Source organism: Accipiter gentilis, chromosome 2 (assembly GCF_929443795.1).
Source record: "Accipiter gentilis chromosome 2, bAccGen1.1, whole genome shotgun sequence".
In the NCBI taxonomy this organism is placed as follows: Eukaryota; Metazoa; Chordata; class Aves; order Accipitriformes; family Accipitridae; genus Astur; species Astur gentilis.
Genome location: NC_064881.1, coordinates 7,955,293 through 7,983,194, shown reverse-complemented (window position 1 = coordinate 7,983,194; position 27,902 = coordinate 7,955,293). Strand labels below are relative to the sequence as shown.

At 38.3% G+C, this 27,902-nt stretch overlaps 1 protein-coding gene across 2 annotated transcripts in view; it reads left to right on the top strand.

Moving 5' to 3' along the window:
• NOL4 (nucleolar protein 4) overlaps window positions 1–27,902 on the top strand; it is a 196,963-nt gene that overhangs the window by 127,471 nt on the left and 41,590 nt on the right. Inside the window, exons 7-8 of one of the 2 annotated variants that reach the window (XM_049827485.1) lie at window positions 20,844–21,023; window positions 21,778–21,969. In XM_049827485.1, coding sequence (XP_049683442.1) covers window positions 20,844–21,023; window positions 21,778–21,969 — 372 coding nt within the window. The remainder of the gene's footprint in view (window positions 1–20,843; window positions 21,024–21,777; window positions 21,970–27,902) is intronic. The other variant, XM_049827495.1, reaches the window with a different exon arrangement.

Sequence of the window (27,902 nt, the reverse complement as noted above, 5' to 3'; positions counted from 1 at the left end):
CTTAATTCTTTGGATTTACATAGCACGTTTGGGATTCTGAGAACATCAATAAAAATAAATCAGCTTCACGTTGGATCAGTCCCATGAGGCAAGCATATTCCATCACTGTCTATTGATTAGTAAATACAGGCAGACATAATTCACTGACTTTCCCAAGGCCAAACAATCTGTAGGAAAGCTGGATTAGTCATTTGTTTCCTGTGTGCTATACCTGAGCATTAATCGCAGTACTAATCCTTACCTTCAGACATTACTGTTCAGTTAGAGTAAAGAGGCAGACTCAACTTGAGTTGAATAGCCATTGGAAAGTTTCCTCTGTTTTTATTAGCGTAGCTAAAATTCAAAGCAGTTTTTAAAAATGTTTGTTTTAATTTGTGCTTTGCTGGAACCATGAGGATGTCAATTTCACTGATTGTCTTATCTATCCAGCCCTCATCATGAAAATATATATATATGTATCCACAAGAGATCCTATGGACTACATTGTTAATACTTATGTGAATAAGCCTTAGTTGCCTTGAAGTTAGTTGCTTTCCTTAAATTTAGTCATATAGCTTCCCTGTAGAGTGCACTTGCATAATACAGAAGTTAACAGCTGTGGCAGTTCATCCTGGTTTTAGATAGCAGAATGGGATTCAGTTGCATAGAAATGGGCATCTGGTACCTTTGTAGGGACCTAGGGTAATCTTTGCCCAGCAAACACCTCTCTGGAAGGATGCGTCTCTCGCATTGGCCTTCCGTCTTATTTGCTAGCACTGTACAGTGCTCCTATTCCATCCTCAAATAGCAATGGGGCTCAGTTGCCTTTCGCCTAGTCATCTGGTTCCCTTTCACACTGTCTTGCACACCCGTTTAGCCTCCTCTCTTGACGGTCAAGGAAGTTCAGAGTACTTTGGTACAAACTGCAGTTAATTCCACTTACATTGATGCTGTGGTCTTTTTTATATTCCTGAGGATAGGAGACCAACACTTGGCCTCTGAACTTCTTTAAATGTGTCTCAGAACATGGCCCTGGCCTTGCAGAGCTGGGATGGACACAGCCATTAATTTGCTGATAGGATCATTGATTGAACTAAGTGATGGGTATGTAGCCAAAACTGAGAGAACTGCATGATGATGAGACTGTAGAAGTGTCAGAATAATTGCCTGAAGCTATATGGCCGTGCCATTTCTTCTGCTTAATTATGAAAAAAGTCAAAATTAAAATAATAGTTCAAATCGTGGAAGCATTGGACTTCAGCTTTTCAATTTATGTACAAAATATGAGTGTGTGCCTGTGCATCTGTGTACCCGTATCAAGCAAGTTGTTTGACTCCCTCCTTAAATATTACTTCTTGCCATACAATCCTTGTTTCACAATGCTGGTATATATAGCTTGCTTGGCTGAGTGCTCTCCCGATCACTAAATTTATGTCCTGCTTAATAGGCCTATGTACTTTCCATGTGTTTCTGGCAAGTGCTTTTGACAGCATACCTTTATACACATCTTTAAATTGCAGATTCTTCTTCCAGCAACCCATTTTCTAAAACTTATGCACTTCAGCCACCAAAACCATATAACTAATGTTGACACCGACAGATCCCGCAGTAGCTTACACAGACCACTTACTGGTGTTACAGCAGCTGGGCACTATGTTTACAATTCACTGATTTTGGGGCAAGTGTTAACTGAAACATGTAACACAGAAAACATAAAAAGATTTAAAAATTAAGAGCTTTTTTACTTTAAATAGCAAGGAATATACACAGCTGAGGGCAAAAATGAACATCTGTGGTGCTCCATCTCTTGCAGTGCTCTGCAAAGTCCTTCTGCTGCAGGTCAGAGGCTGGGTGTACAATAGCCTCCCTCTTCCTTCCTTCTTTGAAATGGCTTTGTCACCAGGACATGAAATTTCCACTACCATGCAGCCATTGTAGGCCCTTGTCTCATCTGCCTGTTCATCCTTATTGGCATAAATGACTTTTTGTATTATTACCTCCTGTCTCCTGCGTTGTTGGGAACTCTTCCTCAATCAGCCTTACAAGTTAATCCGAGTCAACTGTGTTGTGATCTGCTACATAATAACTTATTGAGAGAATTCAGCCCCCAAAATGGATCCATTCTGTATGGTGATCTCTTCAAACAGGATTATCCCAACTGATGATTTCATCACTTTCAATATCACTTCTTGCACTTGTGCCAGAAACAGAAGTCTCCCCTATTGCCTCTGCTACGATATATGAACACAAAAGCCAATAGAGGAATCAGAAAAGATTGGCAAGAATAGAAGACATGCCCTATCTGGTTTTGGGAGCATGCATTTCAGGTCATTGCTTTACCTTTGCTAAGGTATCAAAAAAAGGAAAAATTCTGAAACTGTGGAGAAACCAGTGTAATGTTATGGACACTTTAATTTAGCAAATAGCATGCAAAATAAAATTAGCAGTATTTTCACAGAGCAGATTTGCTGTAGATTTTGTTTAATACGGAACTAGATTGCATACAATAGTACTTTTGTATGGGACTTTTGAAGAAGCTGTTCTAAAAGTTTTTCTAAGTAGAGAACAAGGAAGGAAATTATCCTGTGCATAGCAGTTCAAAAGCAAGACTGGCAGCAGAGCACTGAAGGGAACTATTTCTGCAAATGTCATGTCAATACTTAGAGCAGATTTGATCATCAGCATTGTTGGAGAGCAGCAAGAGGGATGCTCCTCCATAAGGGAAGGCAGTCAGGGAGTTGACGGTGGCCATGACCCAAGCCCCACAGCACCTCGTAGCCTGCAGGGCAAGGGCTGCTGACGGCAGTAGCAGGTCCCACTGACAGCCCAGTGACCAGCAGACAAGCAGGAGGGTTGGGCAGGTCCCAGCTCAGTGCAGCAAGGGCAGGCAGCAAGGCAGGAGCCGCCTGGGACAGCATTGGCCCCCACTTGCCCACAGCATGGCTCAGCTTCAGTGGGGCTCCTGGGAAGGGGCACAGAAGTGGATGTCCCAGGAGAGGTGGCCAGAAAAAATAAGGCCCGATGGTGCACTCCAGGTCCTGACAAGGGTATGGATTGATGACAGAAAATGTAAGAGGGTTTTAAGTGGCAGTGGTAAAAAATGAAATGTTAACTTCAGAGCCCATTCCTACCTCACATGGAAGGACTTGTATTAACTCTGCAAGGGCAAATTTCCATGGGCTGTGCTCAGGCTACAGCCAGCGATCTTACACAATAGAGATGTTTACTTCTGTCTTTGGTGGAAATGCGGAATCCAAGATACGGGAAAGCAAAAGGACAGCATTTAATTTCAAAAATTAATGGGCATCACTAATCCTACCCTAAAGCCTTTCATCCTTCCACAAAAAAACATGGGCTTACCTTGAATTAGTTAATTGAGGACAGTGCAGTTTTCAGTGATCAGATCCAGTGAAGCACTAACCAAGGTAAACCATTTTTGGTGTGCAAAGTTACGGCATAAAGAGTGTTTCCATAGCTCCAGTTATTTAAAGCCTGTGAAACACGAGCTCTGCAAAACGTAAGGCAGCAAAGCTTTAAGTTTGGTCCCATGATCCTCCTGTCAGCTGTAGTTCTTTAGAGATATGCCAGACCATGAATTTGCCTGTGATCATTAGGACTGACCAGGGCTGGTATTTTTTAGGATCAAAAAATCATTACAAAATACAATAATACAGTGTAGAAACGTTACTCAAGAAGTGTCAGGTTGGAGGCTGATTTATTTGCACACGAACAATAGAAAAAAAAGAAGATAAATAGGCTTCAGGCTTATTTCAAGGTGTTTTATGAAACAGCTACTGAAATACTGATCTTGGAAATAGTGAAGGTAGTCCACAAAGCAAAACCAAGTGATGTAGTGTTTCCTCTTGAAAAGAGAGTTTTCCAACACTTCAACACCTTTCATGGTGTGTGCGCAATTACTCCATATTTGCTTCTTAATTTTAACCAGATGATAAATAAGGTATTAATATGAACATATTAGAAAATGTTTTGGAAGTGGTGGTAGGGGAAATAATTCCTTGTGGGTAGTTTTCAATGAGAAGCCTTTGGTGAGGAGAAGAGAGGGATCAAAACAGAAGCTTCTCTGGGCCTTCGGAGTCTTGTGACTGGATGATTTTGCTCCATGTTCTTTGCAAGGTGAGAGGAGACCTGCCAGACTCCAGTGATATTTTTTGTAATCCCACTTTTGGCAAAACATCAGGAAAAGGAATGTTGAAGAAAAAATAGCTTCCTTCGTCCTCCCTCTGGAGTTTGTCTGAGGGATGGCTCGCAGGGAATTCTCTTGGAAATCATGAAGTCTGAGGCAGTAAAAAGGGAGTGGTCTGGCAAAAGAGGTTGTAAGCTCCTCTGTAGTTTTCTCACACTGATAACACTATTAAGGAGAGTAGTTTGTGTATGTTTTTCCTGACTTTTGAAAGGCTGAATGTTGAACGATAGAAAATTTTGCTTTCAGGTTATAAACTTCATTTTTTGTGGTTTTAAAGAAAGCTAGGAGGGTTGTCCTAAAACTCATGTGGAACTTTGATTAAGCATATCATGCAGAATTTATAAGCAATTAAAAACTACTGGATGGTCTGGTTGTCACACATAATGTCTTAAAAGCAGGGCCTTGGAAGGGCAGTGCATTAAGAGGAACATGGCTGTGTGTAGACATATTGCTTCATACATTAGTTAACCTCTCATAGGTTTGTTAAATAAAAGTAGCTACTTGGAAAAATGAATTTTTAAGAACATCAACTTATCAAATAATTTTCGTGAAAGTTATTCCATGCCTTCAACATTTTGTATAACCATCACTTTATACATCTTGCCTTCAGTCAAGCTGTGAGGTGAAATTATATTAAATACATTAAAAAAAAGATTATCTCCCAGCCTTATTTAGTATTGTGAACTACATAATAATGCCACAGAACACATTCGTACTTGTACAAATATCCAGAAAAATAATAGTACATGTGCAAAGTGTCATGGAAGTAGCTAATAAGTATGGGATTCTTCTCTGTATGGATACCTCCCACACACCTCTTTGAAATTCATTCTACCTAGAGCAAGAATTTGCAAGATACTTGTTAGATCTTTTCAAAGTATTACTTTCCGTATAAATGCATTTAGATGCAAAGTGTTATTTAGAGATTTTTATGCTAGACTGTTCCTGCTTTACTCATGTCCCAGGTAAGAAATGTTCTCTAAAATCTTGGTTACAAGGAAAGTTTTATCCAGAAGAAATATCCGTTTGCTATCCATATGCTGCAGTTTATTCTATCAATGTGAAAAGATATTTGTTGTGGTCCTGATCATTGTCTTGATTTTGTTTCCTAAGGAAGTGTTTTATGCTCTGTCAGTTTGTCTGTCCCTGCCTAACCTTTAAAACTATTGACCAATTTCAATCTAATTTGATAAGGTAGGAACCTTGACAATGTTGAGTTGCTACAAGTTCTGTGAAAACCTGCATTTGACTCAAGTAGAAAGACCTAGGTTACTGCCTTCATGAGGGCCTTACATTTTGAGAGGCAGAAGCTGCTTGGGCAATGAGTACTCTCCCAGCCCTCAACAAGCCACAAACTCTTGCCTTGTGAGAAGTGGGAGAGATGTGGAGTGAAGTGGAGAAGGCATGCCAGTGAGGACTTGGGGATCTAGGACATAAGTCAATAGGATGTCAGGTTTCTTCAGTTCTACTTTTTGAAGATAAACCTGTTTAAGCATAATATACTGGATATTTCTGTATAGGAATCACTGAGCAGATATTAAAACTACTCCTTTACAGGACTCGTCAAGGTAAACTGTGACTGCCAGAGTGAGTCACTTCCCTGTATTTTGTTTGTTGCTTATGGCACTATTGAAAGCACTTACTGCATAGAAAAATTCAATAGCTTGAACCCGTATCATCACATGCATTTTAAAACAGTAGTACTGGAGCTGCAAAATTTCTTGACAAGACTAAAGAGGTCATATTTACAGAGAAAACCTATTTCTATATACTTTCATTGCCTGCGTGGTGTTACTTTTTAATAATGGAAGACAAAGCTATTATTGTCCTATGCCACATGTGAACAGATCCTTGTGTTCAAATGGAGCCCAGGGTCTACAAAAGGAAATCCTGTTGTATTTACTTTGTTGACTAGAAGATTGACAGGTAGTTTAGCAAGTTGGAATGGAAAGCAAAATATACAAAGTAATATTACGGATGTTGCCTTACAGACAAGTAAACATTGCTGGTTTATAGATTCTGGCATTGCAAAGCTTGATGGTGTAAATACCTTTAAAAATTGCAGTGGTACATATGTGTTTCAGAAAACCTTCTATCTGGGGACCATTTTCTGAGTCATAACGTTTTCATTTGGATTTTAGAAAATCTGCCTGTAATCCCGTAGCTACAAAATAAATACACTGCAGCCTTTCCAGACCCCATAGAATTCCTTCTGGTGAGCTGAATCACAGTTTCATTGAGAAATCTTATGTTTAGAGACTCATAGCTCCTAATGCTTATCTAGATAACCAGCTGAGATGCTTTTCAGATGCACATCAGGAGATCTTAAAAACTCTTGCCTGCAACAATCAGTAAGACAAGAAGAGCAGATGAGTTTGTTTTCTGTTTTGTGCAGCTATCTTTAAATTTAGACTGTACCCTAACCTTTAACACAAACATACACACACACACACACAATGTTGACTTAATCAGTCATAAAGAACCAGTAAAGATCTTGGGATAAAAACTGTTGATGTTTTCTTGGTACACAGATCACGGCACAAGTCATAGCAGCTAAACCAGCTTCAGGTGTATGGGTGCTTTTTTGACCCCACATGACCTTCTGCTTTATGTAATCAGCTCTGATCCGTCCCTCATGGACCTCACTAGGCAGAAAGCAATTTTCATGCAGGAAAGTTCAGAGAGCTGCAGGGATGCCAGTGCCAGCTGATGGTGCTGGATGCATGCAGGAAGTCTGGCACACTAAGGGAAAGACTGCACAGATAGTGCATGTGCAAAAGAGAACATTCTACTTAGGTTTGTTAAATCTGGTTACTCACTAGGGAAGGGGAACTTTACTTAACTTTAGTTGCCTTTCAGTTTTTAAAATTCATTCTTGCTTACTGGTTTCCTGATCTGTGGTCTGGCCACGCAGCAGAAGAGAGTCAATGCCACTTCCAGTGACAATGATGGAGGGTGTTCACAGAAAACTCTTCTGTCCCTCACATTCTTTGCATCTTGTATTTGGGTTTATTAAAATGCAACAGATGAGAGTTATATTCCCCATTCATACTCCAAAAGGATCTCAGCCTGTAGATCACAGCACTGCATGTCTTGAACTCAGGTAGAGCTCTGTGAAGAAGAATGGGTGAACACACAGTGTAGGCAGCTGCACCATGGCGGGGGGGGGGGGGGGGGGCACTTTCTCAAAATAGACATATGGATGACTTATTTTTATTTTAAAAAATAGATTCTATTTTGTTTTCCTCTTTGTTTTTTCATCTATGGAAGCTAAGGAAAAAGTAGTAGTCATATAACATAAGAAAGCAAATAGAAATGGACACAAACTTTTGAAGCTTTATGCCAGTTCAGATCTGGATCAGAACTTTTCAGCTAGCTCTCTTCATGCGATAAACTGACTTACTATAGGATCATATCCCTTTTCCCTGAATTTAGGGGAAGCGGGGCGGGGAAGATTAAATCATTTGGGTTGGAGCAAGATACAAAGCAGTTTTTATAGCTGTTCACCGCTCCATAGTCAGACATCGAGTTGTGATATCAATATGAGAAAATGTACTGCCTGCTCTGATTTATTCCATTCTTCTGGTATACTTCTAGCTGGTTTTCCTCCCAAAACTCTTCCTCTATAACAATGTGGATTTAATGTGTTTTTTGGAGGAAGTGAAGTTTTGCCAAATAGGATTTTCTACTCTGCTAGGGGAATTCTCCATTGCTGGGTGGTGATAAGAGCTGAGCCTTGTGCACTGATTTAGTAAAATAAAGTGAACACATGTAACAAAGTTGTCCTTAGAATTTGCAACTCAAAATATCTCTCTTAATAGAAGCTAAAACTATTGTTTGTTGTAAATAAGTTTGAGCTTTTAGAGACCAGGTCTATTAGATCATCTTGGAAACTTCTTTGCTGCTTGATGGCTGCATGGTTCCTTCTAACTGAGCTTTAAGTACCAATGTGACAGAAACATTTTGCAGTAAACAAAGATTATGCACGGAGTCAAGTTTGGAAGTGCAATTTCCTTTCCAAACAGCAGCTGTTCAGGGAGCTTACACTATGCCATGCTATCCTGGAGGAAGCAGGATAATTCTATTCTCACAAACCTGAGAGTTTAACAGGCTGCATATAAAATCCCAGGGCTCATTTATAATCAGACCACCCAAAAGTTCTAGCTCACTTTTGTATCAAATATATACTAATGTTTGCACAAGTTAGAAAGTGCCATACCACCTCAGGCAGGTAAACTTATGGATTACAGTGAGAGTTTCTGGTTTCTTCAGGATGGTACTATGAAAGCTATGATGCAATAGAGATACTTAATGATATTGGTAGGGAGTTAGGAGGCTACTGTGATCTCTCTGATTCTTCTGGGGAAGAGCATTTGCTCTTCAACACAACTGCGTTGTTTGCTAGAATAGGTTCCCTGAATAGTTTGATCAGGAATTGCCTTTCATTTGGGAGTCATGTTTAATGCTTTTTATAATATTGTCCTCCATCCCCAATCCCCCAACTGTCAGATTGTATCTTTAGCAGGAGCACAGCCAGCATCACTTTAGGACTGAAAGGTTCTTTTGTTGTTTCTGTTTCTTGGTGCTCTTTTTGTATCAATCCTAAGGATGCATTGGTCTGGAGGACCAATGGCTAGAGATTGCCTTTATGAGGAACTCTACTGCAATCTTCTTATGGTTGCTGTCATGTGCTAACCTCAAGCAATACATCTGGCTTACTTGTATGATAAATGCTTTTTTTCTCCTTCCCTAAACAAAGAGGGTCAAACTACATGCATTTCTTACAAATCAGTCTAAAGATTTATTTGTGGTAGATAAGTAGGGAACTAATCAGTAAGCTATTCCATCAGCTTCAGCTACACACATCTCATCTGCTCCCTTGTCACTCAGACTATTGCAAACTAGGACCAGTTCCACACACCCCCCTTTCAGGAGCCCTGTCTTCATCTGTCCCCTCTTCATTGGTCTCAAGTTCTAAATCTACCCATCTGGCCCTTGAGCAATAATTAAGGCAATTAGCCTCTGTCTCCCAGGGCTAGTTGCTAACACAATCCAGCTGATTTACCTCCAGAGATGTTTTATGAAGCTAAGCAAAGAAAAAAAAAAAAAAAAAGTTGCTACTATAAGCAGATAGAAGCAAAAGGCAGAAAAGAAAAGCAAGAACAAGCTAGTCCTTCATTCTCTAGTTGTGCCCTATACTTCTCTGTAAGTGATATGCTCCTCTCTTGCATATGCAACAAATTTGTGTTGTGCCCCTGTTGCATTCCTAGCTTTTCCACAAAGAAATCAATCTTTAGTATGTCATTGTATTACTGGGATAATTGTAAATGGCTGTTCAGTATTGAACAGATTATTTTGGGTTACATGCATGTCATTAATCAATTGGCTTTGTTTTTTTGCATGAGTCTGTCTCTCAATATGTTACCATTACTGGTTTTTTTCCTCTAATCTATACTTCTGAAGATGTAAATGATTGGTCAGACTCTCATGATCAGAAGAGAAGGAGTGACAGGACTGTCTCCTCTCACCTATTCTGGCATATGACTGTAGTGACTAAGCAACACAAACTGAAGGAGGGAGAGCCTAAAATTGTCTCAAACGATGGAGACAGGTGAGTTGGAGTTCCCTCCTTCACTGCTTCCACCAACTGATTTTTAATCTCCTTCCCAAACATTTGCACTTCTGCTATGCTCAGACTGGAAAGGAGAAAGGTGGGAGAATCTCTGAAATGCCATTGTGTAGGAATAAAGTAGGAAGATGAAATCAGCACAGGGAAGAACTTATGATAAATTCAGAAAGAGCACACCAAGAAAGGTCCATTGTTAAACAATTTTCCTCTCTCATCCTGATCATCATTTTTAGTTCCTCATTATTTCCCACTTCTGTTCTGTGCACTGTGCTCTTACTCATATGAGTTAGGACAAAAAATGCTGCTCCTCCTTCCTTATTAGAAAATACACATCCAGAGCTCAGCATGTAACTCTGTGTTTAATAAGACCCGCTGCTGTGTAGCCTTTATAGGGAGTTGCTGAGTTCCTGGACCTCAAATAGCACTCTTTTACCGAAGTCCTGGCAAGAATAGGACAGAGGCATCCTTCGTCTTCGTTGCTTTCTTTCTTCTCTTTACCTAGTGAAAAATGCTCCTCTTCTGCGCTGCTGCTTCTCTTGGGACACACAAACTCTGCAGTGGTGATGTATTATTGTCCCTACATCTGTCTCTGCTGTTACTGTCTGGAAGTTTCTTTTGAAACTTTGTACAACCTGGAAGCCTCCTGTGTAGCTTCCACCTCCAGCTTTCCTGGGATACACAGAGACAGGGGAATGGGGTGAAAGTAAGTGTCAAAAAAAAAAAAAATAAAAAAATCTTAACTCCTGCCTTCCTGATATGACTTGAACTCCTTCGCCTGTGAATGTGTTTGCTCCTTGGGAACATTGCTTTGCAGGTAGAAAAAGCTTTCATATACCTGAGCTGCGATGGAGGAGTAGAAAACTGTCATAGTAAAGAGTGGCAGGAAGGAAAAGGTGGTGGAGTAAAGGGCCAAGTACAAAGTCTTTAGATTCTCTGTGGTTGTAGTTCTCTTAGCGAGGGCTTCACCTGTAGATGACAGTTGTAGATTCAAGGGATGTTGTTCACAAATAAGCACATAATTTCCCAGTGTAGATTCAAGTTTTTGGACTTGAGAAAATAGCCTTATCTTTCATGTTTGTAATTGAAGAAGAAAACAGGTTACTGAACCTTTTGGTGTACAGCTTAAATTTATGGCAAGATGGAGCAGAAAGAAATTTAGGGAGGAAGATGTGAAGGAAATAGTATGAGAGTCAAGAGAACAATGCAAGAGGAGAATGAAGCAGTAAGAACTAAAGGCATAAGGAGTTCAAAGAGAAAGAAAGGAATGAGAGGTTTTAGGAGAAAGCAGCTTGGGAAAAAAAATGGTTTAAACTGAACCAAGGGGCATGAACAGAAGGAAGAGCAAAGGAGGAAAAAAAAGAACGAAAGATTGTGGCAGTTTTCTAGTTCATTGTAGATGTTTGACAAGGGGCCTATGACTAAACCAGTGAACTGCATGTAGTTTATATTCCCTGGTTTGTATTCCTCACTGCTAAAGTGAGGAAGGGGTTTAATCTACGTAGGTTTTCCAGCAGCAATATGCTCAAGGTTAAAATAGAGCATCTGATGATGTCAGGCTGACAAGAAACCCTCCTTTTCTGTATTTAGGACAACATTATTTCCCTGCATACAGATACCTCTAAGAAATTGAAATCCTAGAAATAAAACAGTAAGCTTAGGACATTTAAACTACTACTGAAGAAATCGTTTCATTCCTGTATCTCAATTCCTGCTTTTGCTGACAATAACTTCGTACCTAAATCAGACATCAGAGGCCATGACTGCAGTTTTAGTATTCAGCAACTACTTTTGTTTTAAAAGCTAGCAGCAGTTCAGGATATTTTCTAACCATAGTGGTAGCGCTGTTGGCCATTAAGTGGTCTCTTTGAAGGATAGATTGAGTTTTTTCAGGGATTCTGCTTTTACTTCCAGAAGAGTTCCTATGAAACTGGACTGTTGTACGCCTACTGACGTGCTCAGTTATGTCTTACTCTTCTGTCACTTAGATGAGGACAGGCTGCAAAGAGAGGAGTGAGAGTCTTAAGTCTTACATTGTGATTGTCACTGTGATATTCAGGTTTATATAGGTATTCTCCATCTTAGTTACTTCCCAAATGTGTTGCCTGCATTAGAGGTTTCATTCTCAATTTAAATAAAATAAGAAGAAATTAATAGCCCACTGTATTTGCAAAATAGTTTTTAGCTCTTACCAGCCAGTTGTCTAACGACCAAAGAATTGGTGGTCAAAAATGCTCACTACATGCCTGTAATGTGAACCTTAGTAGACTGAACTGTATTTCATAAGAAAAATGTTCCCTAATCCCCATATACACTGTTGCTATTTCATTTAAAAAAGAAAAAACCCTGACAAATGGAAGTCTGTGGAATCTGGGTGGAAACTGTAAAGGTTCTTGGCAAAATGTTAAAATTTCACCCCAAATTAGAAATGGTAGTTTTCCAATAGAAGTTTTTGATTGATGCGTTTTGACAAAAGCTCAAGAACTACGTGGGGCACTCCCAGGCTCTTCGCTTCACAGAGCTATGGTAGTACCTGCAAAGTATGATAATGCTGTCCTTAGGAGACCACTCGTGAAGTTCCCTTACCTTTGATAATAAGGTAGGTTTTCTTTTTTTTTTGTAAGGTAGGCTCTTACAAGAGTATAACATCTTCATTCAGATCTTCTGGTTTGATTTTGCATGTACTATAGGAAATGTTTAAATACTCTACTGGTTCACAGTTTGCATAAATCCAGAAGTTTGTGATGGAGCTTTCCTATATGTTTCTCAAATTCACAGAAACTTTGTCAGATCCTTTTAAAGATTCATAATAGCAGTGTATGATGCCAAAAATAATTTAGGCTTTTATTTGCGTATGTCACCATTTAGCTTTGACTTTTCAACTCCTACAAAGGACATTGTATTTTTGCCAAAACCGCAACAGTCACATTTTGCAACATGACCAGTTATTGGGGGTTATATAACTAGGGTTTTTAGTATTTGGTTGAAAATACCTATCTTCCTACATCAGTGACAGGAGTTCTAGAATTCATTAATAAAACAAATTTGTAAAATAAAAGCTGTGAGAAGTAGGCAAGTCTCCTGCTCTGTTAAATTGGCTCTGCCCTGGTACTCTCGACACTGGTGGGCTAGGGAGGTTTCGACATGCTTATTCTGACCCTTCAAGAATTCTCCCCCTCCAGAATAGCTGGGGGAGGAGTAGGAGCCTTCCTGAAGGTGCTGAATCAGGTAGTAAGAGATTCTTTGTGGATAAATTAGAAAGAAGCTCGTTAAACTGTTGCCTCTAAGTATACTTCATTTTTCTACTTCACTGAGAATTCTCAGTTGTCTCTCTGTTTTTACTCTCTACTAAATTTCTGAGGTTAATTCTACTAGGGCAAGGTGATGTACTTCAATAATGTCGGTCAATACCAGTGGGGATAGACCTATGGTAGACTATGTTTTAGCTAAAAGGAGAAAATATACCACAGGAAGTTCTGTGTTTCAGGAGGTTTTTCAATTATTTCTTATCTTTAAATTATCCAAACTTCTATCTATCCAGATAAATCCTGCTGGAATGAATGTGTCTGGGTAATTTACAGTTTACTCTACTTATTGGTAATAAATGTCCTTCTGTTGAAAGGAATATTATAAGCAAACAGATAATATGATATAGACTGGCTAATTACTGAGAAAGAACGAGTAGGTAGTCTTAAGAACAGTCACTATTCTCTCAGTGACTACTGTAAAAACAATGACTCAGGAGAAAAGACCATGTCAAAGATAATTCAGGAGAAAAATCTTTTTATTTCTTAGTTCCTATTATAAATAACTGAACAGTTGTCTTTCTGGAGCTCACATTGTTAACACAGAGGAAACAGAAAAGATATTTTAATATTTCAGTGTAATACAGGTTTTGTGTAGAAATGTCTTATAAAATCTACTCCACTTTACATGTTAGATAACACTTTGATAGAGTCAAACCTATGAACCCTAGATTTCAGCTCTCCATTCTTGCAGTGAAAATGCTGTTGTCCTCATGCTCCAAATAGCAGAATTATACACAGTGACACCTTCCCATTATCAAGTGTGGAATTTTATGAAGGAGCTGGAAAGGCCAGTTGTGGTGTAACAAGGGGAGCAAGCTGGTCATAGTCAGATGCAAAGAGGAGGGTAAGATGAGCAAATGTGTGACAAGTTTATAAAAATGAGGTTAATTGGATCTTGAAATAAATGGTGATATGCTGGAATTGTATTTTAGACTTTACAGTCTTTTCTGTAATGAGAAAAAAATGATGGGCAGTAAAGTTCCACACACATGACAGTATGAAGGTTTAAAGGGGCTGTGTAAAAAGGATAGTAACAGTAAAGTCTGAAAGACAGAAAGGCATAGGATTTAAGAGGGACTGTGGAAAAAAATGGTTTATTAATGAAAAATAGTGGAGACCTGGGCTTCTCTCTATAAAAGCTGAAAGAAGATTGCTTAGGATAGTACCTGAACCTTAGTTTTCCGGTTGTGACTCCTGCTTTACTGTTTGAATTGAGGAGAAAAAGATAGGAACATTTGAATTCATAGTTTCAACTTTTTTAATACCAAAAGGGCATGTATGTGCCAAATGTATTTTATGTTTTCTAATGTGTTATTGTTATTACATATGTGTCCTAGTTTCAGCTGGGATAGAGTTAACTGTCTTCCTAGTAGCTGGTACAGTGCTGTGTTTTGAGTTCAGTATGAGAAGAATGTTGATAACACACTGATGTTTTCAGTTGTTGCTCAGTAGTGTTTAGACTAATGTCAAGGATTTTTCAGCTTCTCATGCCCAGCCAGCGAGAAAGCTGGAGGGGCACCAGAAGTTGGCACAGGACACAGCCAGGGCGCCTGACCCAAACTGGCCAAAGGGGTATTCCAGACCATGGGACGTCCCATCTAGTATAGGACCTGGGAAGTGGGGGTGGGGGATCGCCGCTCGGGGACTGGCGGGGTGTCGGTCGGCGGGTGGTGGGCAGTTGCCCTGCGCATCATTTGTACATTCCAATCCTTTTATTATTGCTGTTGTCATTTCATTAGTGTTATCATTGTCATTGTTGGTTTCTTCTTTTCTGTTCTGTTGAACCATTCCTGTCTCAACCTACGAGTTTTACTTCTTTTCCGGATTTTCTCCCCCATCCCACTGGGTGGGGGGGAGTGAGTGAGTGGCTGCGTGGTGCTCAGTTGCTGGCTGGGTTAAACCACGGCAATATGTTATAGATTTAATGTACAAAAGAAAACACTACCTCCTGTAGACAAGTTCTGTGCAATATGGAATACTCACAGTTTGCGCAGAAAAGAAAGTGGAACTTTAAGAATCCAATATTCATTTCAAATATAATTTTAAGGGGAAGATATAGGACATAAATTTTCCCTTAACCTTACAGGCTTAAACTTTTAATGTTGTTTATGTGTCAAATAAAATGCATGCTTCTTACTCGCAGACAGTGCACCAAAAACCAGTGTGTTTGTTATACTTTTTTTCAAAAAGCTTGTCATATATAGCATCAGTTAAAAATGTAAATGTGAAATAAAAAATTAAAATAAATTTCTAATTTAATTGATGATTCTGGAAAAAAGAAGTCTTCAAAGCAATCAAATCTGGTGTCATCAGAATTTTCTAATCCCTTTCTGTATCATAGGAATGGTTTCTACAAAAATATGTATACACAATAGCACATGGGAAAATATGCAGAAAAGCACACTTAATTTGCAAGAGTAATTGCTAAATTGTGGACTTTTGTGTATTCAGTGGTACAGCGGGAAAGACTGAGATGTAGAAAGAGACGAACAAAAGGGTTGGAGGTACAACTGAGGGGACGAGCAGAATTCTGTCAGCTTTAGATTGTGGTTTTATTTACTCATTAAAAAAAATATTTTTAGTAACTCTTATGGATGTGGAGGCAGATTTCTAGAAGAGAATCATCTATAGCCAGCAGAGTGTTTTCATCTCTGCCTACCTCACAACTCCTTTCCTTTCTATGCAGTATGGAAACCCGTGCTACTCTCTTGCCAACTCCTCAAATCACCAAATCTCTTCAGCTCACAGGAGTGCTGTGGTTTATGAGTGACTAATGTAACAACTGAAAAGAGTTACACACTATCCAACTAAATGCAAAACTATTCAACTAAATGTAAATGTAAAATGCAATGTAAATGTGAAAAATGAAACTTCATTTTAAAAGAAAATCTGCTATGCTTCCTTCAGAGGCTTTTTTTTCCTTGAAAGGTGGGGTCTTTTGTTCCCTTTTGGCATTTTTAAAAAATTACAAGGCCGAGATTTTTCCAATTTTTGGTCATTACAAATATCCAGACTCAGTAATTAGCTTTCTGTTGCTGAATAACTTTTCGTCGGGTAATCAACAGCCTTCTTTGTATACTCACCAAGATAGCCAAGAGTGTCTTGCTGTCCATTGCTGGGAGAAGCCTCCTGCAATGAGTTCATGTGACATCATCCTACAGACCATGTCTGATGGCTATGCACCAGTGTTTGAGCCTACCAGGCACGGGGGCACTATGGTAGACTTTATTAATATTCTGGATTACTTCTGCTTTATTTCTCACAAAATAACAGCATGACTTCTGTTGGCAACTGTGGGGTTTCTGTATTAGTGTCTTTTGCCATGTATGGGGTATTCTTTTATCTTGCAAATAAAGTGATAAGCTTTTCTGCTGTAAGCATATTAGAAATCAGTGAAGCAATAAATGAATATATTTTCTGTAGAAAGACCTCAAATGGAATACACTTTGGAGTTTTGGGAGTTGCTCTTTGAGAAAGTTTCAGACCAAACAAAGAACATCCAGAGCAGACCAGTAAGAATGATTACAAATCTGGAAAACATGAGTTTCATAGCATGAATGAATTTATTGGGAAGAGGAGATTGAAGGGAGGGGATGTGACAACAGTATTGAAATGTCTGAAAGATTCCTGTAAAGAGGGAAGAGAATGCTCTCTTCTCCAGGTACACCTGTCCTCCATTGCAATACGTGGTAGATACATGAAAAAGGGATAGACTTAGTTCTGTTTATGAAAGTCAGAGGTGGGTGTTAAGAATATTTTAATAATTCTGAAGACAGTGAAACACTGATGCAGATTGTCTGGGGGATACATGGCATCTCTGTCACTGGAAGTTGTAAGATAACAACCAGACAATCAGTGGTCATGAATGACCTCTGACGTTGTTCTATGGCAGCAAGATGAACTAGGTGACACTGTGATGTCCTTCCAGGTCTTTTATAGTACTATTTGACCTTACTTCAGGTGACTTTTGTTGCTGACTTGTAATGTATTAGAAAGATGTTGATATTTCATGTCACAAGCTCCTGAAAGCAGGTTGTTAGGCAAGAACCTTTACTTTCATTTTTATAAAGCAGAAGTGTCTAATACTTATTATTGCAAGGAAGAGATTAAAATAATGAACTCAGAACCTTCAGAAAAGGGCAAGGGCAAAGCAGCAAGAGTATATCTATCAACATCTCAGTATTTTTAAGACAACTTTATAATCGTCTAAATGTTTGGGGGATGCAATACTCTTGGCCTTGGCCTTGGCCTTAGTCTCATTTGTTCTCCTTGAATAATTTCTCATTATACTTTGCTGTCACTTTCTTTTCCAACCCACATTTGTTAAGCACAAAGGTTTCACCTGTGAAATATCTTGTGTCTACTAATGCTTCCACTCCATGATTGCTTTAATCTTGCATTGCTGTCAACAGAGATGTGCATGCTCCCTCTATCCCCTCCATGCTCACACTCTCCTGTCAGCACTCAGGTGGTGAACTAGAGCCAAGAACTGATCCTGGTCTTAAACAGACTGGCAAAAAAAAAAAAAACAACCACAAACACCAAACCAACCCCAAAACATTTTAACTGGGATCACTTCTCCAGTCTAGTTCACTGCAGGACCATTAAATTATATGTGTCAAGGGGTGTACAGGAATCTGAATGAGCAGGTTCCTGTCTGGCAAAGGTGGGAGAAGCTTTTTGAAAGGACAGTGCAAGACCTAAAATTGAGGAACGCTTACTCAGGAAAAGTTGTCCTCTGCTCTTCTACTTCATGTTTGTTTAGCACTGCAGCTGCTTAATAGAGTACCAAAAGAAAATGCTTCTCAGCTTTTGCACAACTGCAGAGTCAACACAAGTGAGAGAAACAGTCTGTTCCTTCTCTGACTCAATATTCATCTGTGTAGAAATATAAAAAGGTAGAAATTTTATTCTTAACTGAGCTTTTGTAACCTCTTCCCTCAGTTTGCTGATGCAACAGCTAGGGAAAAAACCCCACCTTTTTTTCCTGGTACTGTACACAGTCTTCAAATCCACTATGAATAAATACAGATTCCTGCCATGCAACTTTCTCAAATAGTTATTCTCCACGGTTCATTTAAGATGCTAAAGTTGTTCTTGAAATAAATGTTTTGGAGAAGACACTGGAGAAGGCTCTCTATGCGATGCTTTCTTTAAAAAAAAAAATAAAAATATTACTATTGCATTTTTGAGAGACATAGCTAATCCATTTTGGCCTGAATTTCTTTCTTTCACAAAAGCAAATCTCAATCCTGGTGCATAATTTATGATCTTGGCATCCAGCCCAAACATATGTACATACTGAAATCAGTTTTGCATCTGTTTAACTTCATGCACATGAGTAGTCTAATTGGATTTAGTCTCATGAAATGACTCATGCGAAATCAAGTGTTTGCAGAACAAGGGTTTCAGACAGTAGGGTTCTTCAGGGCAGTTGCTTCTACAGCTTTATATGGTGCCTAGCACACGAAATGGCTCTTTGATTACCTAGAAGCCCTCTGTATGCTGTATAGCTGTGGTGCAAGGTGAAATGAAGAAGTACAAAAGAACAAGTCTGGCAGTCTAGGTCAGATCTATTACTGCATAGCACTTGGACACAATTTCAATAATTGTAACAATTAATTAATTGTAACTTTCTTTTTTAAAAAATTTTCATCTGGGATCCTCTTCAGCATCAAAGAAAATCAGTCTTCTTATTCCTTCGTAGCAGGCTACCAGGCTGCAGGTGTCACACTTCTGGTAGACATTGGCCAGTTAAATGCTGTTGCTTATGTATGCTAGACACTCTTGATAAGTTACAGCCATCATCTCCTATCAGTATGGAACTGTATTCTTCAGGAGCCTAATAATTCAGTGGATTCAACATCTCCTGCAAGGAAGAGTTATCTGAATTGGCAGCGATGTAGATATTCATCATCTTTCCAGAACAAAATACCAGTGTGTCGAGAAAAGAACAAGTTTTTTTTCTGCTCTCCCAAGTCTTATCTTCCTATGCTATCTCATAACCTGCTAATCCTGAACCCTGGCTAATTTCTTGCCTCGTAACTGGGCAGTCATAGGCTATAGGAAGAGAAGAGGTGATGCTGAGCTTGCTACTTATTGAAGGTGTTTGTATCTAGAGGCTGGATCTTCTGTTTTCTTTTGATGTTTTCTCATTCTCTCTGTGTCTGCTATAAAGGTCTAGTGAATGGAGAGTGGTCTAGAGGGTGAAGAGACTCAAGGAAGGGGATGAGAGAGGCTGAAAGTTCTGATGTTAGGAGCATTAAGGATTATTAAGTGGAACTCCAGGGAATTTGTACTGTGAGAATATAGTCTGGGGAGGATACATAAAAAAGGAAGGCTTGGAGTATGAGTGCTGTTAAGGCAAGGCAAGGAAACGTATAGGAGTGACTCCAAAACTGATGGTGTACATAAGATGGAAATGAAAATAGGGAAAGAAAAAAAGAAGTTGGAGTAAGAATATAAAGCAAGAAGTATACCTTAAAGATGAATGGCCTTTACCTCCTACCTCACTGCCCAGCTACGTTCTGTGATTGGTGAAAACACCCTGGAATAAAGACAGTTTTAGGAAGCTCAGAATGTAGATCAAGGCATGTGATTTTACGTATTTGAAATGTATTTTTGATTGAGGCATTATGCTCCTGACTTTTGGTGACATTTAGGCAGGAGGCACCTAAAAAAATTATGTGAAGTTCATCATGTAATACCTGATTCAGGACTCTCTGAAGTTAATAGACTACAGTATGCTTTGAAGCAAGAGAGGAAAACATTGAAATACTACAGGATTAAAATATTATAGAAGAAAAATTGTGCTCTGAATTATCTAAACGTGAATCTGATGGTTCTGGCGAAGATACTCACCGGTATGTTTGTGTGACTGGGGGAAAGCTATGATCTTAAAGTGTTAAGTTGTAGAAGGCTTTTTATTACTGATGTCTTTTTGTGGTCTGCAGTTTGAAGTGCATACAGAGGAAACAGGTAACTGAAGTCTTGATATTGCAAGGAAAAATGCACAGTATTGACTTTTGGTAATTGAAAACTTTTTGGTCCTACAAGTGCATACACTTTAATGAGATGGTCATCTGTTTTATCCAGCAAGCTGAATTTCAGCTCAGGGGAAAGTTCTGAATGCTGATATGCAAAGAGACATGTTATATGATTCTCAGGAGATCATTCAAAATGTTAACAAACCTACACATCTCTACTTCATTCTGGAGTTTTGCAAGTGAAACCAGAACATAATCATCTCCATGTTTTGCATAACTTATTGTAGCTCTTGATTATTGATTGGATGAATATCAATGTTTCCTACTTAAATCTTCTTTGCCTTAAAATGTGCAATTTTTAATCCTTTACAGTTTTGTGCAAATCAATTGCCCCTTATTTACATCTTGGCTAATACAAAGAAGTTGGTATTTTTAAGAAACTTCTGCATGTAGTGCTTAAACAAGGCTGTATGGCAAAGACCTCATGTTAACTGTAATTACCATAGGTAATTCATTTGTTAATTGATTTACTGAATTTGCAGCTGGTCATTTTTTTGAAAGTACTGAAATTAATATTGTGAATTCTTCGCTCTTACAAGGAATATGAGCACTTTATGTTGAACAAAGAATAAAAAGAAATAATGGAATTCTTTAAATATTTATATATATAAAGCATTTTTGATGAGAAGACCTTATTTCCATGGTGAATTTTTACAAACATTCTTTTTGTCTTTTTTCAGTCTCCTGCTCATAGCTATTCAAGCTATGACTCTGGCAAGAATGAGAGTGTAGGCAGAGGTGCTGAAGATCTGTCTCTGAACCGAGGAGATGAGGATGAGGATGACCATGATGAGCAGGAAGATCCTGAGAAGGTTAATGAATCAGATGGGGTAGAAGCTGAGCGACTGAAAGCTTTTAACGTAAGTCCTCTTGCACTTGTTGTCTTGTTTACTTTTACTATTCCTTTTACTTTGTTGTTTATGAGTAAGTTTGACAATTAAAGGCACATTAATTTAATTTGCAGAATTTATTTCAATTATTATTTTAATGCATATTAAACACTTGCCAACAGATGACAGATTTACTGTGTTTTATTTAGAATTTTAAGGCAGAGTGCCATCTTTACCAGTGAGGCAAACAAAGCTTTGTTCTGTATGTGTGCATGTGCTCCTGTGTGTGTGGATGTGGCTGTGTGTATGTGCATGTTCACCCATTGAATGGAAAGGGGCTGTAGCTAGTTTATCAGAAGACCATTCTGGTGGTCAGCTGTTCTCTATTGCTTTCCCAACGTATGTAATTATGCATGAAAACACAAGCAATTGTTCAAACAAAGAAAAAGTGAGAGTCAGTTCAATAAAATGATTAGTAATCACAGCTTATTGTTAATAATGAAAGTTAAGTAGTGCCTATTTTCACAATCTGTTCTGGTTTATCTTACAAGTTCTGTATCCTATAGACTATTCTTTTCTTGTCTTTTTTTTTAATCAGCTTCCCCCCCCCCGCCCCCCAATAACCCTTTAAAGAACTGTTTGCTTAATATTTCTGGCTTCCCATTACAAAGCTCTTCAGTGGATAAAAAAAAAATGTCTTCCTATCAGTAATCAAGACAGGAAGCTAGGAAGAGAAGAGAGCTGCCCTCCAAACCCATCTCCTCTGTCTCCCTCTTGCCAACAGATGTTTGTCAGGCTGTTTGTAGATGAAAACTTGGACCGAATGGTCCCAATCTCTAAGCAGCCCAAAGAAAAGATCCAGGCTATCATTGACTCATGCAGGCGACAATTCCCTGAGTATCAAGAGCGTGCCAGAAAACGCATACGTACTTACCTCAAGTCCTGCAGGCGGATGAAAAGAAGTGGTTTTGAGATGGTGAGTTTTGATTTAAAACCCAGCCCTAGTTTCCATCAAAACCCCATATGTAAATCCATGGCACTATTTTGTTTTCATCTTAGTGTCTTTTTTTTGTTTGTTTATTTTTTTGGTAATACCAGGTCAGAGGTTTCTTTTTCCCTCCTTCATTCTTCCTGAATTTATTCCCGTTGTTCACTGGTTTAAAAATGCTTTGAGACACTAGAGTTCAGAAGATGAACTAATATGGATGTATAGAAAAAGAAGAAGAAAGCAAGGCATAAGGAGGGAAACCAAATGATGGCATATATAGTGACTTATTTCCTACTTCAGGTTACACTTAGAGATTTTTGCCTGGAAAAGTCTTGCAGTAAGATGGATTTTTCTTTAAAATGCCTCTGCTAACTGGATTTCTATGAGCTCTCTAAAAGTTAGATCCTGCTAGAGAAATTATATAACCAAGAAAATGCCCAGTGTAGTAACATCACACTGGCAATGGTTTTGGCTTTGGGTTTTTTCCTTCTACATTTTAGACTATTACTTATCAGTAAAAGTTACTCCTTTGAAATCTTTCAGTTGATAGATAGGTGTGGAAAACACATTAAATCGTTTTAAAACACAGACATCAAGCTTACAGTTTGAGCATCCCAGTGGTTTAGTAATTGTAATTGAACCAAACCCCATGGAAATTATGATGGTATACAACTGCCAGTGTTTTTAGATATTAATATTTTAATATTACTCAGTAGCACAGGAATGGGTAAATAATAAGTCTTCTCACCAGTTGGCAGCTTTATTATCTCTAAAAAAACTTTTGCATTTCCAAAACGCAGGAAAGTCAGAAGAAACTAGGTAGCTACACACCTTATGTTTGATGTGTCATCTTAGCTATCTCTCTGGCCTCTAGATGACAATAAAATCACCTCATCATTACAAATAGATATCATTTAGTGATTAAACATATCATTTTTTTTAATGAATCATCTGCAAACCCATTGATTACGTTAAAAAATTACTGGAGATGATTGAATTTTACTGTTTCTCTCTTTCTCTCTGTCTTTCTCTTTCCTGCAGTCTTTGCAGAATACTTATGATTTCCATATGTTGTTTAAGATGTTAGCTGACAATTTAAAGAACAAAATATCAAGTTTATTTGTAGGATAAAAGCACTATCAGATAACACAAAAAGCAAAGACAGAAACTAAATTTTTGTATGTGTTTGTGATTCTAATTGACTGCATGTTTTTATTATTTGAAACATTGGGTTAACACCGTTTCTGAACAAAGGAAACACAGGTGAAGAGAGACAGGTAGAATAAAGGACAGCTGTACAGATAAAAGTGCCAAAGATTGACTGGTGATGTACATGTCAGATTGTAGAGCCTTCCAAAATAAAGAAAAACAGAAAGTAAATATTTTCCTTGATACACTAAGTAGTATCAAATTGCATCTACTCACTTTGGTTGAAAATAATTCAGCAACATCAAGTTCAGCTTTCACGATGCCAAATATTTTTATTTTGCTGTACTTTCAATTGAAAATACTTACAAAATTAGCTGATGCTAGCAAGTCTCCTCACTGTTCCAATTTATGGCCTCATTACTGTCATTATTCACACTGATGAGCAGTTATGTAAACTGGCTCATTTTTTGTCATCTGGAAACATTGCACAACTGTTTTGCAATATGAATAAGGGGCTTACAGTCTGACCCATAAGAGCTAGGTTGTTGGCTTGACTTCAGCACACTTTTGCAAATGTTACTTTCATATGAATAAAGGTTGCAGGATCAAATTTATTCTTGGGATGGGAAAAGGAACAGAGGTTACCATGAACATGATCCAAATAAGCAATCTTTATAGTTCAGAAATATTCACTATTTTTATTATGTTCCACGACACTTTATGATGGGCTTTATTTCTTTTTAAACAAACAAATTACCCTCTAAAATATTGACTTTGCTGCCCATGAATGGAAGTGACAAGGCACTGGAGCTCATGCCAAAGATTTCAGCCCCCTTGGGCCTGAAGGGAAATCTGTCCTGCTTCTCTGTTCACAGGTAGGAACATGAGCCAAAGACTATCCGAAGTCTTTGGAGGAGCTCCCATTAACTTCCTAAGAAAATAAGTGGCGTTTTGTGTTTATGTCTTGAATAATTCTGAAATGTAATACGTATCTATTTGATGTTTTTAATTATTTTCTGATTTCTAATTTACTGTATCATCACCTCCTGATTATAAGTAGTTTGTTAAAATGCTACCATGGACAGAGGCACTTGACTGTATGATTATTTTAAATGTACTTACCATTTTGACAGTGGAAAAGAATCACTTTGTCTGGATAATAACATTTGTTCAAAACAATCATGAAGGGACATGCTGGTGTTGATTTGAATAAGGTGCTACCCTCAAATATAGGAAAACGGGATAATGATCTCCTCAGGAGCAATAGTGCTACTGTTGTTATATTAAATAGGATGTCAGATAATAATCTCCACAGGAAATGTCTTTTGCTATAGACATATTAAACACAAGTTTTTCATTTTGTTCAGGTTCAGAATGCCACATTTTGAGCATCTAGTTGCAAGAGAAAAAGAGAATAATCTCATATATGGCATATGACAGTTCAGACTGTGTGTGGAGCAGTGCAGCTATCTACAGCGTCATATTGTAAAGTGAAGAGAAAATGTAAACACTAAGTTAAATTAGTGTAAGACTGCATGGTAAAGATGAAAAAGCATGCCTGAAGCCTGCTTCTGTCAGTTATTTGCCATCTGTAATCCAAACGACAGTTCTTGCTGTATAACAGGCCACTTCTAGCTCTGAGGCAATGGGAAAGACTCAGTCTAATGAGTGTTCATATTGTTAATTAACATGTTTCTCAGTATTAATATTTTTAAGGACTGCTTATAGTTATTCTGCTTCTATCTGTTTCTACTTATGACAGATAGTTGTCCATGGACTCCAAGGCAGCTTGCATACCTTCTTGTTACAAATACTCCTTGGAGGAGTTCCCTTTCTACATTGGAAATGCTTTGTCCATTTGACTGTTCAGCTTGTAATTGTGCCTTTTTCATTCTGACACAAGCATACCCCTCAACAAGACACTGTCAAAGTTTTTCTTATTAGATTGTTTTTCTTCTCCCATTGTCTCTTGCTTATGGACTGTTGAGAATGTTCTCTTACTAAGTTCTATGATCTTGCTCAGAATCTTTCATTGGAAGGGAAGTTTGTCAAGTCCTGAAATCACTGGCTTTTGGATGGGATCTCTAGGTTGTGCTTCCACCTGCGCTATGCTGTAGCACTTTGTGAACTTCTTAAAGCTCTTGATGTTCTTAAAGAAATTCTTTCTTTTTCTCTTCATTAGCCTATAAGCAAAAGAAAAAAAAAATTTACTGTCTCTTTCTCAAGGACTGATATTAATGAGAATTCCTTTATATACATTAAGTGATTTGTGACTTATATATGCTATACAAGAAGAATTTTCTCCCTGGAATGGTCAAATGACCTGTTTTGCTAATGTTTTTAAAATCTGTCCTTTAGATTTGTCCCAGCCTCTGTATCTATAGAAAACTGCCAGTTAAAAAAAAGACAGTAGACAGCTGCTGAGGCTATGTGGTATGTATTTATTTAGTTACAGTCCAGAAAAATTTTAATGCTAGAAATAACCAAATGAGGATGAAATGACTTAATAATTACATTTTCTACTATCTGCTTCCTCCCATCTTCATGATCTCCTATCATCAGTCTCACTGCATTCAGTTTGAAACTTCATCTTACAGTATCTTTTTCACAGTTATGGCATATTTTCTATGTGCATCCCAATGCAATAGCAAGGTCTTAAATTCTCATTCACAAAGAGATTCTTCCTTTTGTTTAAGCAAAAGTAAACCCTCCTTCCTAGGCAGTACTGTAATACAAAGCAATAATACCAAAGAGCAAAGTGTTCTTATATATTGGAGAGAAAAGGCTAGTTATAAATGCTTTTCATTGTCCGGAGACAAGTGTGCATGTGTCAAAGAAGATTCACACTATGCCTGAAGACAGTTCCTCAGTTAGATCCCAGTGTTGTTCATCCCAGCTCCTTCTGTCCTATTGCCAGCCTCAATAACAAATAACTAAGCTCTGTATCTTCACTGCTTCTGTCATTTGGTTGTGCCAATTGGCTGTAAGAGGTGTTTTAATGGTTTGCAACTGTGCACATGTTGATCGAGGTGTTTTAAATGTGTCTAGTGGCTTGGAGTGCTTCTATATTGTGATTGAGCAACTTTGGTGGGGACTGGTTTGCAGAAGGGGGTATGTTTTCTTAAATCTGCCTCGTTAAGATTTCTCGGGATAGGTACCTAGCCTCTGTTTTTAAGTTTTAGCTTTACAGAGAGGAAGCTTTCATTATTTACTGAATTTAGTGCTCAATAGTCCAGCTGCCCTTGCAGTCACGTGGCTTTTCGGTCCTCCAGGCCTTTTATGGCTGGAAAGGGCATAAACGTTTTCAGGAAGGTGAGGGTCTGTGGATACAGGGATGCATACATAATCTTGACTAATAATCTGGGAAGCATTAAGAAAATTATCAGAAGAACAGTTACATGAAGATCTACAAATAGCAATAGAGTTGTTGCTTTGTAGTATATCCCAGACTGTTGACTGGTCACTTCCCTTTCTAAGCATCTCACCCTTGTTTGACAGTGGTTCCCTTATGCAAGTCTGATGAGCAACATGGTTGAAAAAGGGCAAAGCTACTGTCTCACAAACTTTGACTTTTTCCATTAGGTCTCACACGTCCTTAAAATAAAATTCCCTAAGGCTCTTAAATATCTTTTTTCCCCCACAGAACAGTTCAGTGAATACTTCTGTGATTTTTAAGAACTGTCTTTTAAATCTGTCTCAGATACTTTTTCTTTTCGGTAACTTTTGCAAGTACGGGCAATTTTGGAAAAGTGAGTGGTGGAAGAATTTACACTTTTTCCAGTAACCTTGGAAAATGTGAAGAAGTTAGCTTTGAAAAAGAACGAAAACTAAAAATTGAAAAATACCTAGCAACCTCATAGTAATTAGTCTTCACAAAAGATAGGAATGCGATTTTGACATTTGTTTCATTTTTTTAAATTGGATTTAGAAGAAAAACAATCTCCTCCAAAATAAGTTCTGATATAGAAAAAAACCACCCCTTTTTATGGAACAAAAAAAAATCTGGGGTAAAAGAATGTTCACCCTGATTGCCCGTAAACTTGAAAAAAAAGTAGTAAATATGTCAGTTTTTCTTATGCTGTGATTCTGACTTAGACTGAGACCTCTGCTGCAATGATACTTGATTAGCTGGTTTGTGCCAGTAACTTAAGGACAGGGAGCCAGTTCAGTGTATTTGTTTAGGGGAAACAGGAACCAATGTTAAATCAGACTCAGTTTTTCCTAGTCCTCTGGAGTTTTGCTAGTAAACTGCTTGCTATTGGAGTGTCCAATCCCCACCTAACACAGAAGAGGCTAGTTCAGCATGACAATTCCTGGCATTCTCTGTCACTCTGAAATACCAGATAAATTTGGGTTAGAGGTAATCTTACCTAATTTTGCTAGAGAAATTAGGTGACTTGAGCTCCCTCAGCAATCAGTGAAGCACTTAGATGAACTAACTGTTCCAGAGAAGTTCATCCCCAGCTGTCTCATGAGTCAACTTCTGGAGATACCTGTCTTTTCGATGAAACAAAAAAGATGCCTAGATGACTAGTTTAGGCAAAATACTTGAGTTTTAGGTGGATAAAGTTAGAGAGATATTCTTTCTGTTGTTCATGTAAGTAATTTAAAATTTTCACTAGCCCCACTGAAACTGGTCTCTTGAACAAATGGAGTGGGACTTGGCCCCATATGTAGGCACAGCAGCAGAACACTGGTTGATTGGAATGTGTCACTTGCTTAACATTTAGACAGGAATATGGATATGTTAAGATATATGTGGATATATTTAG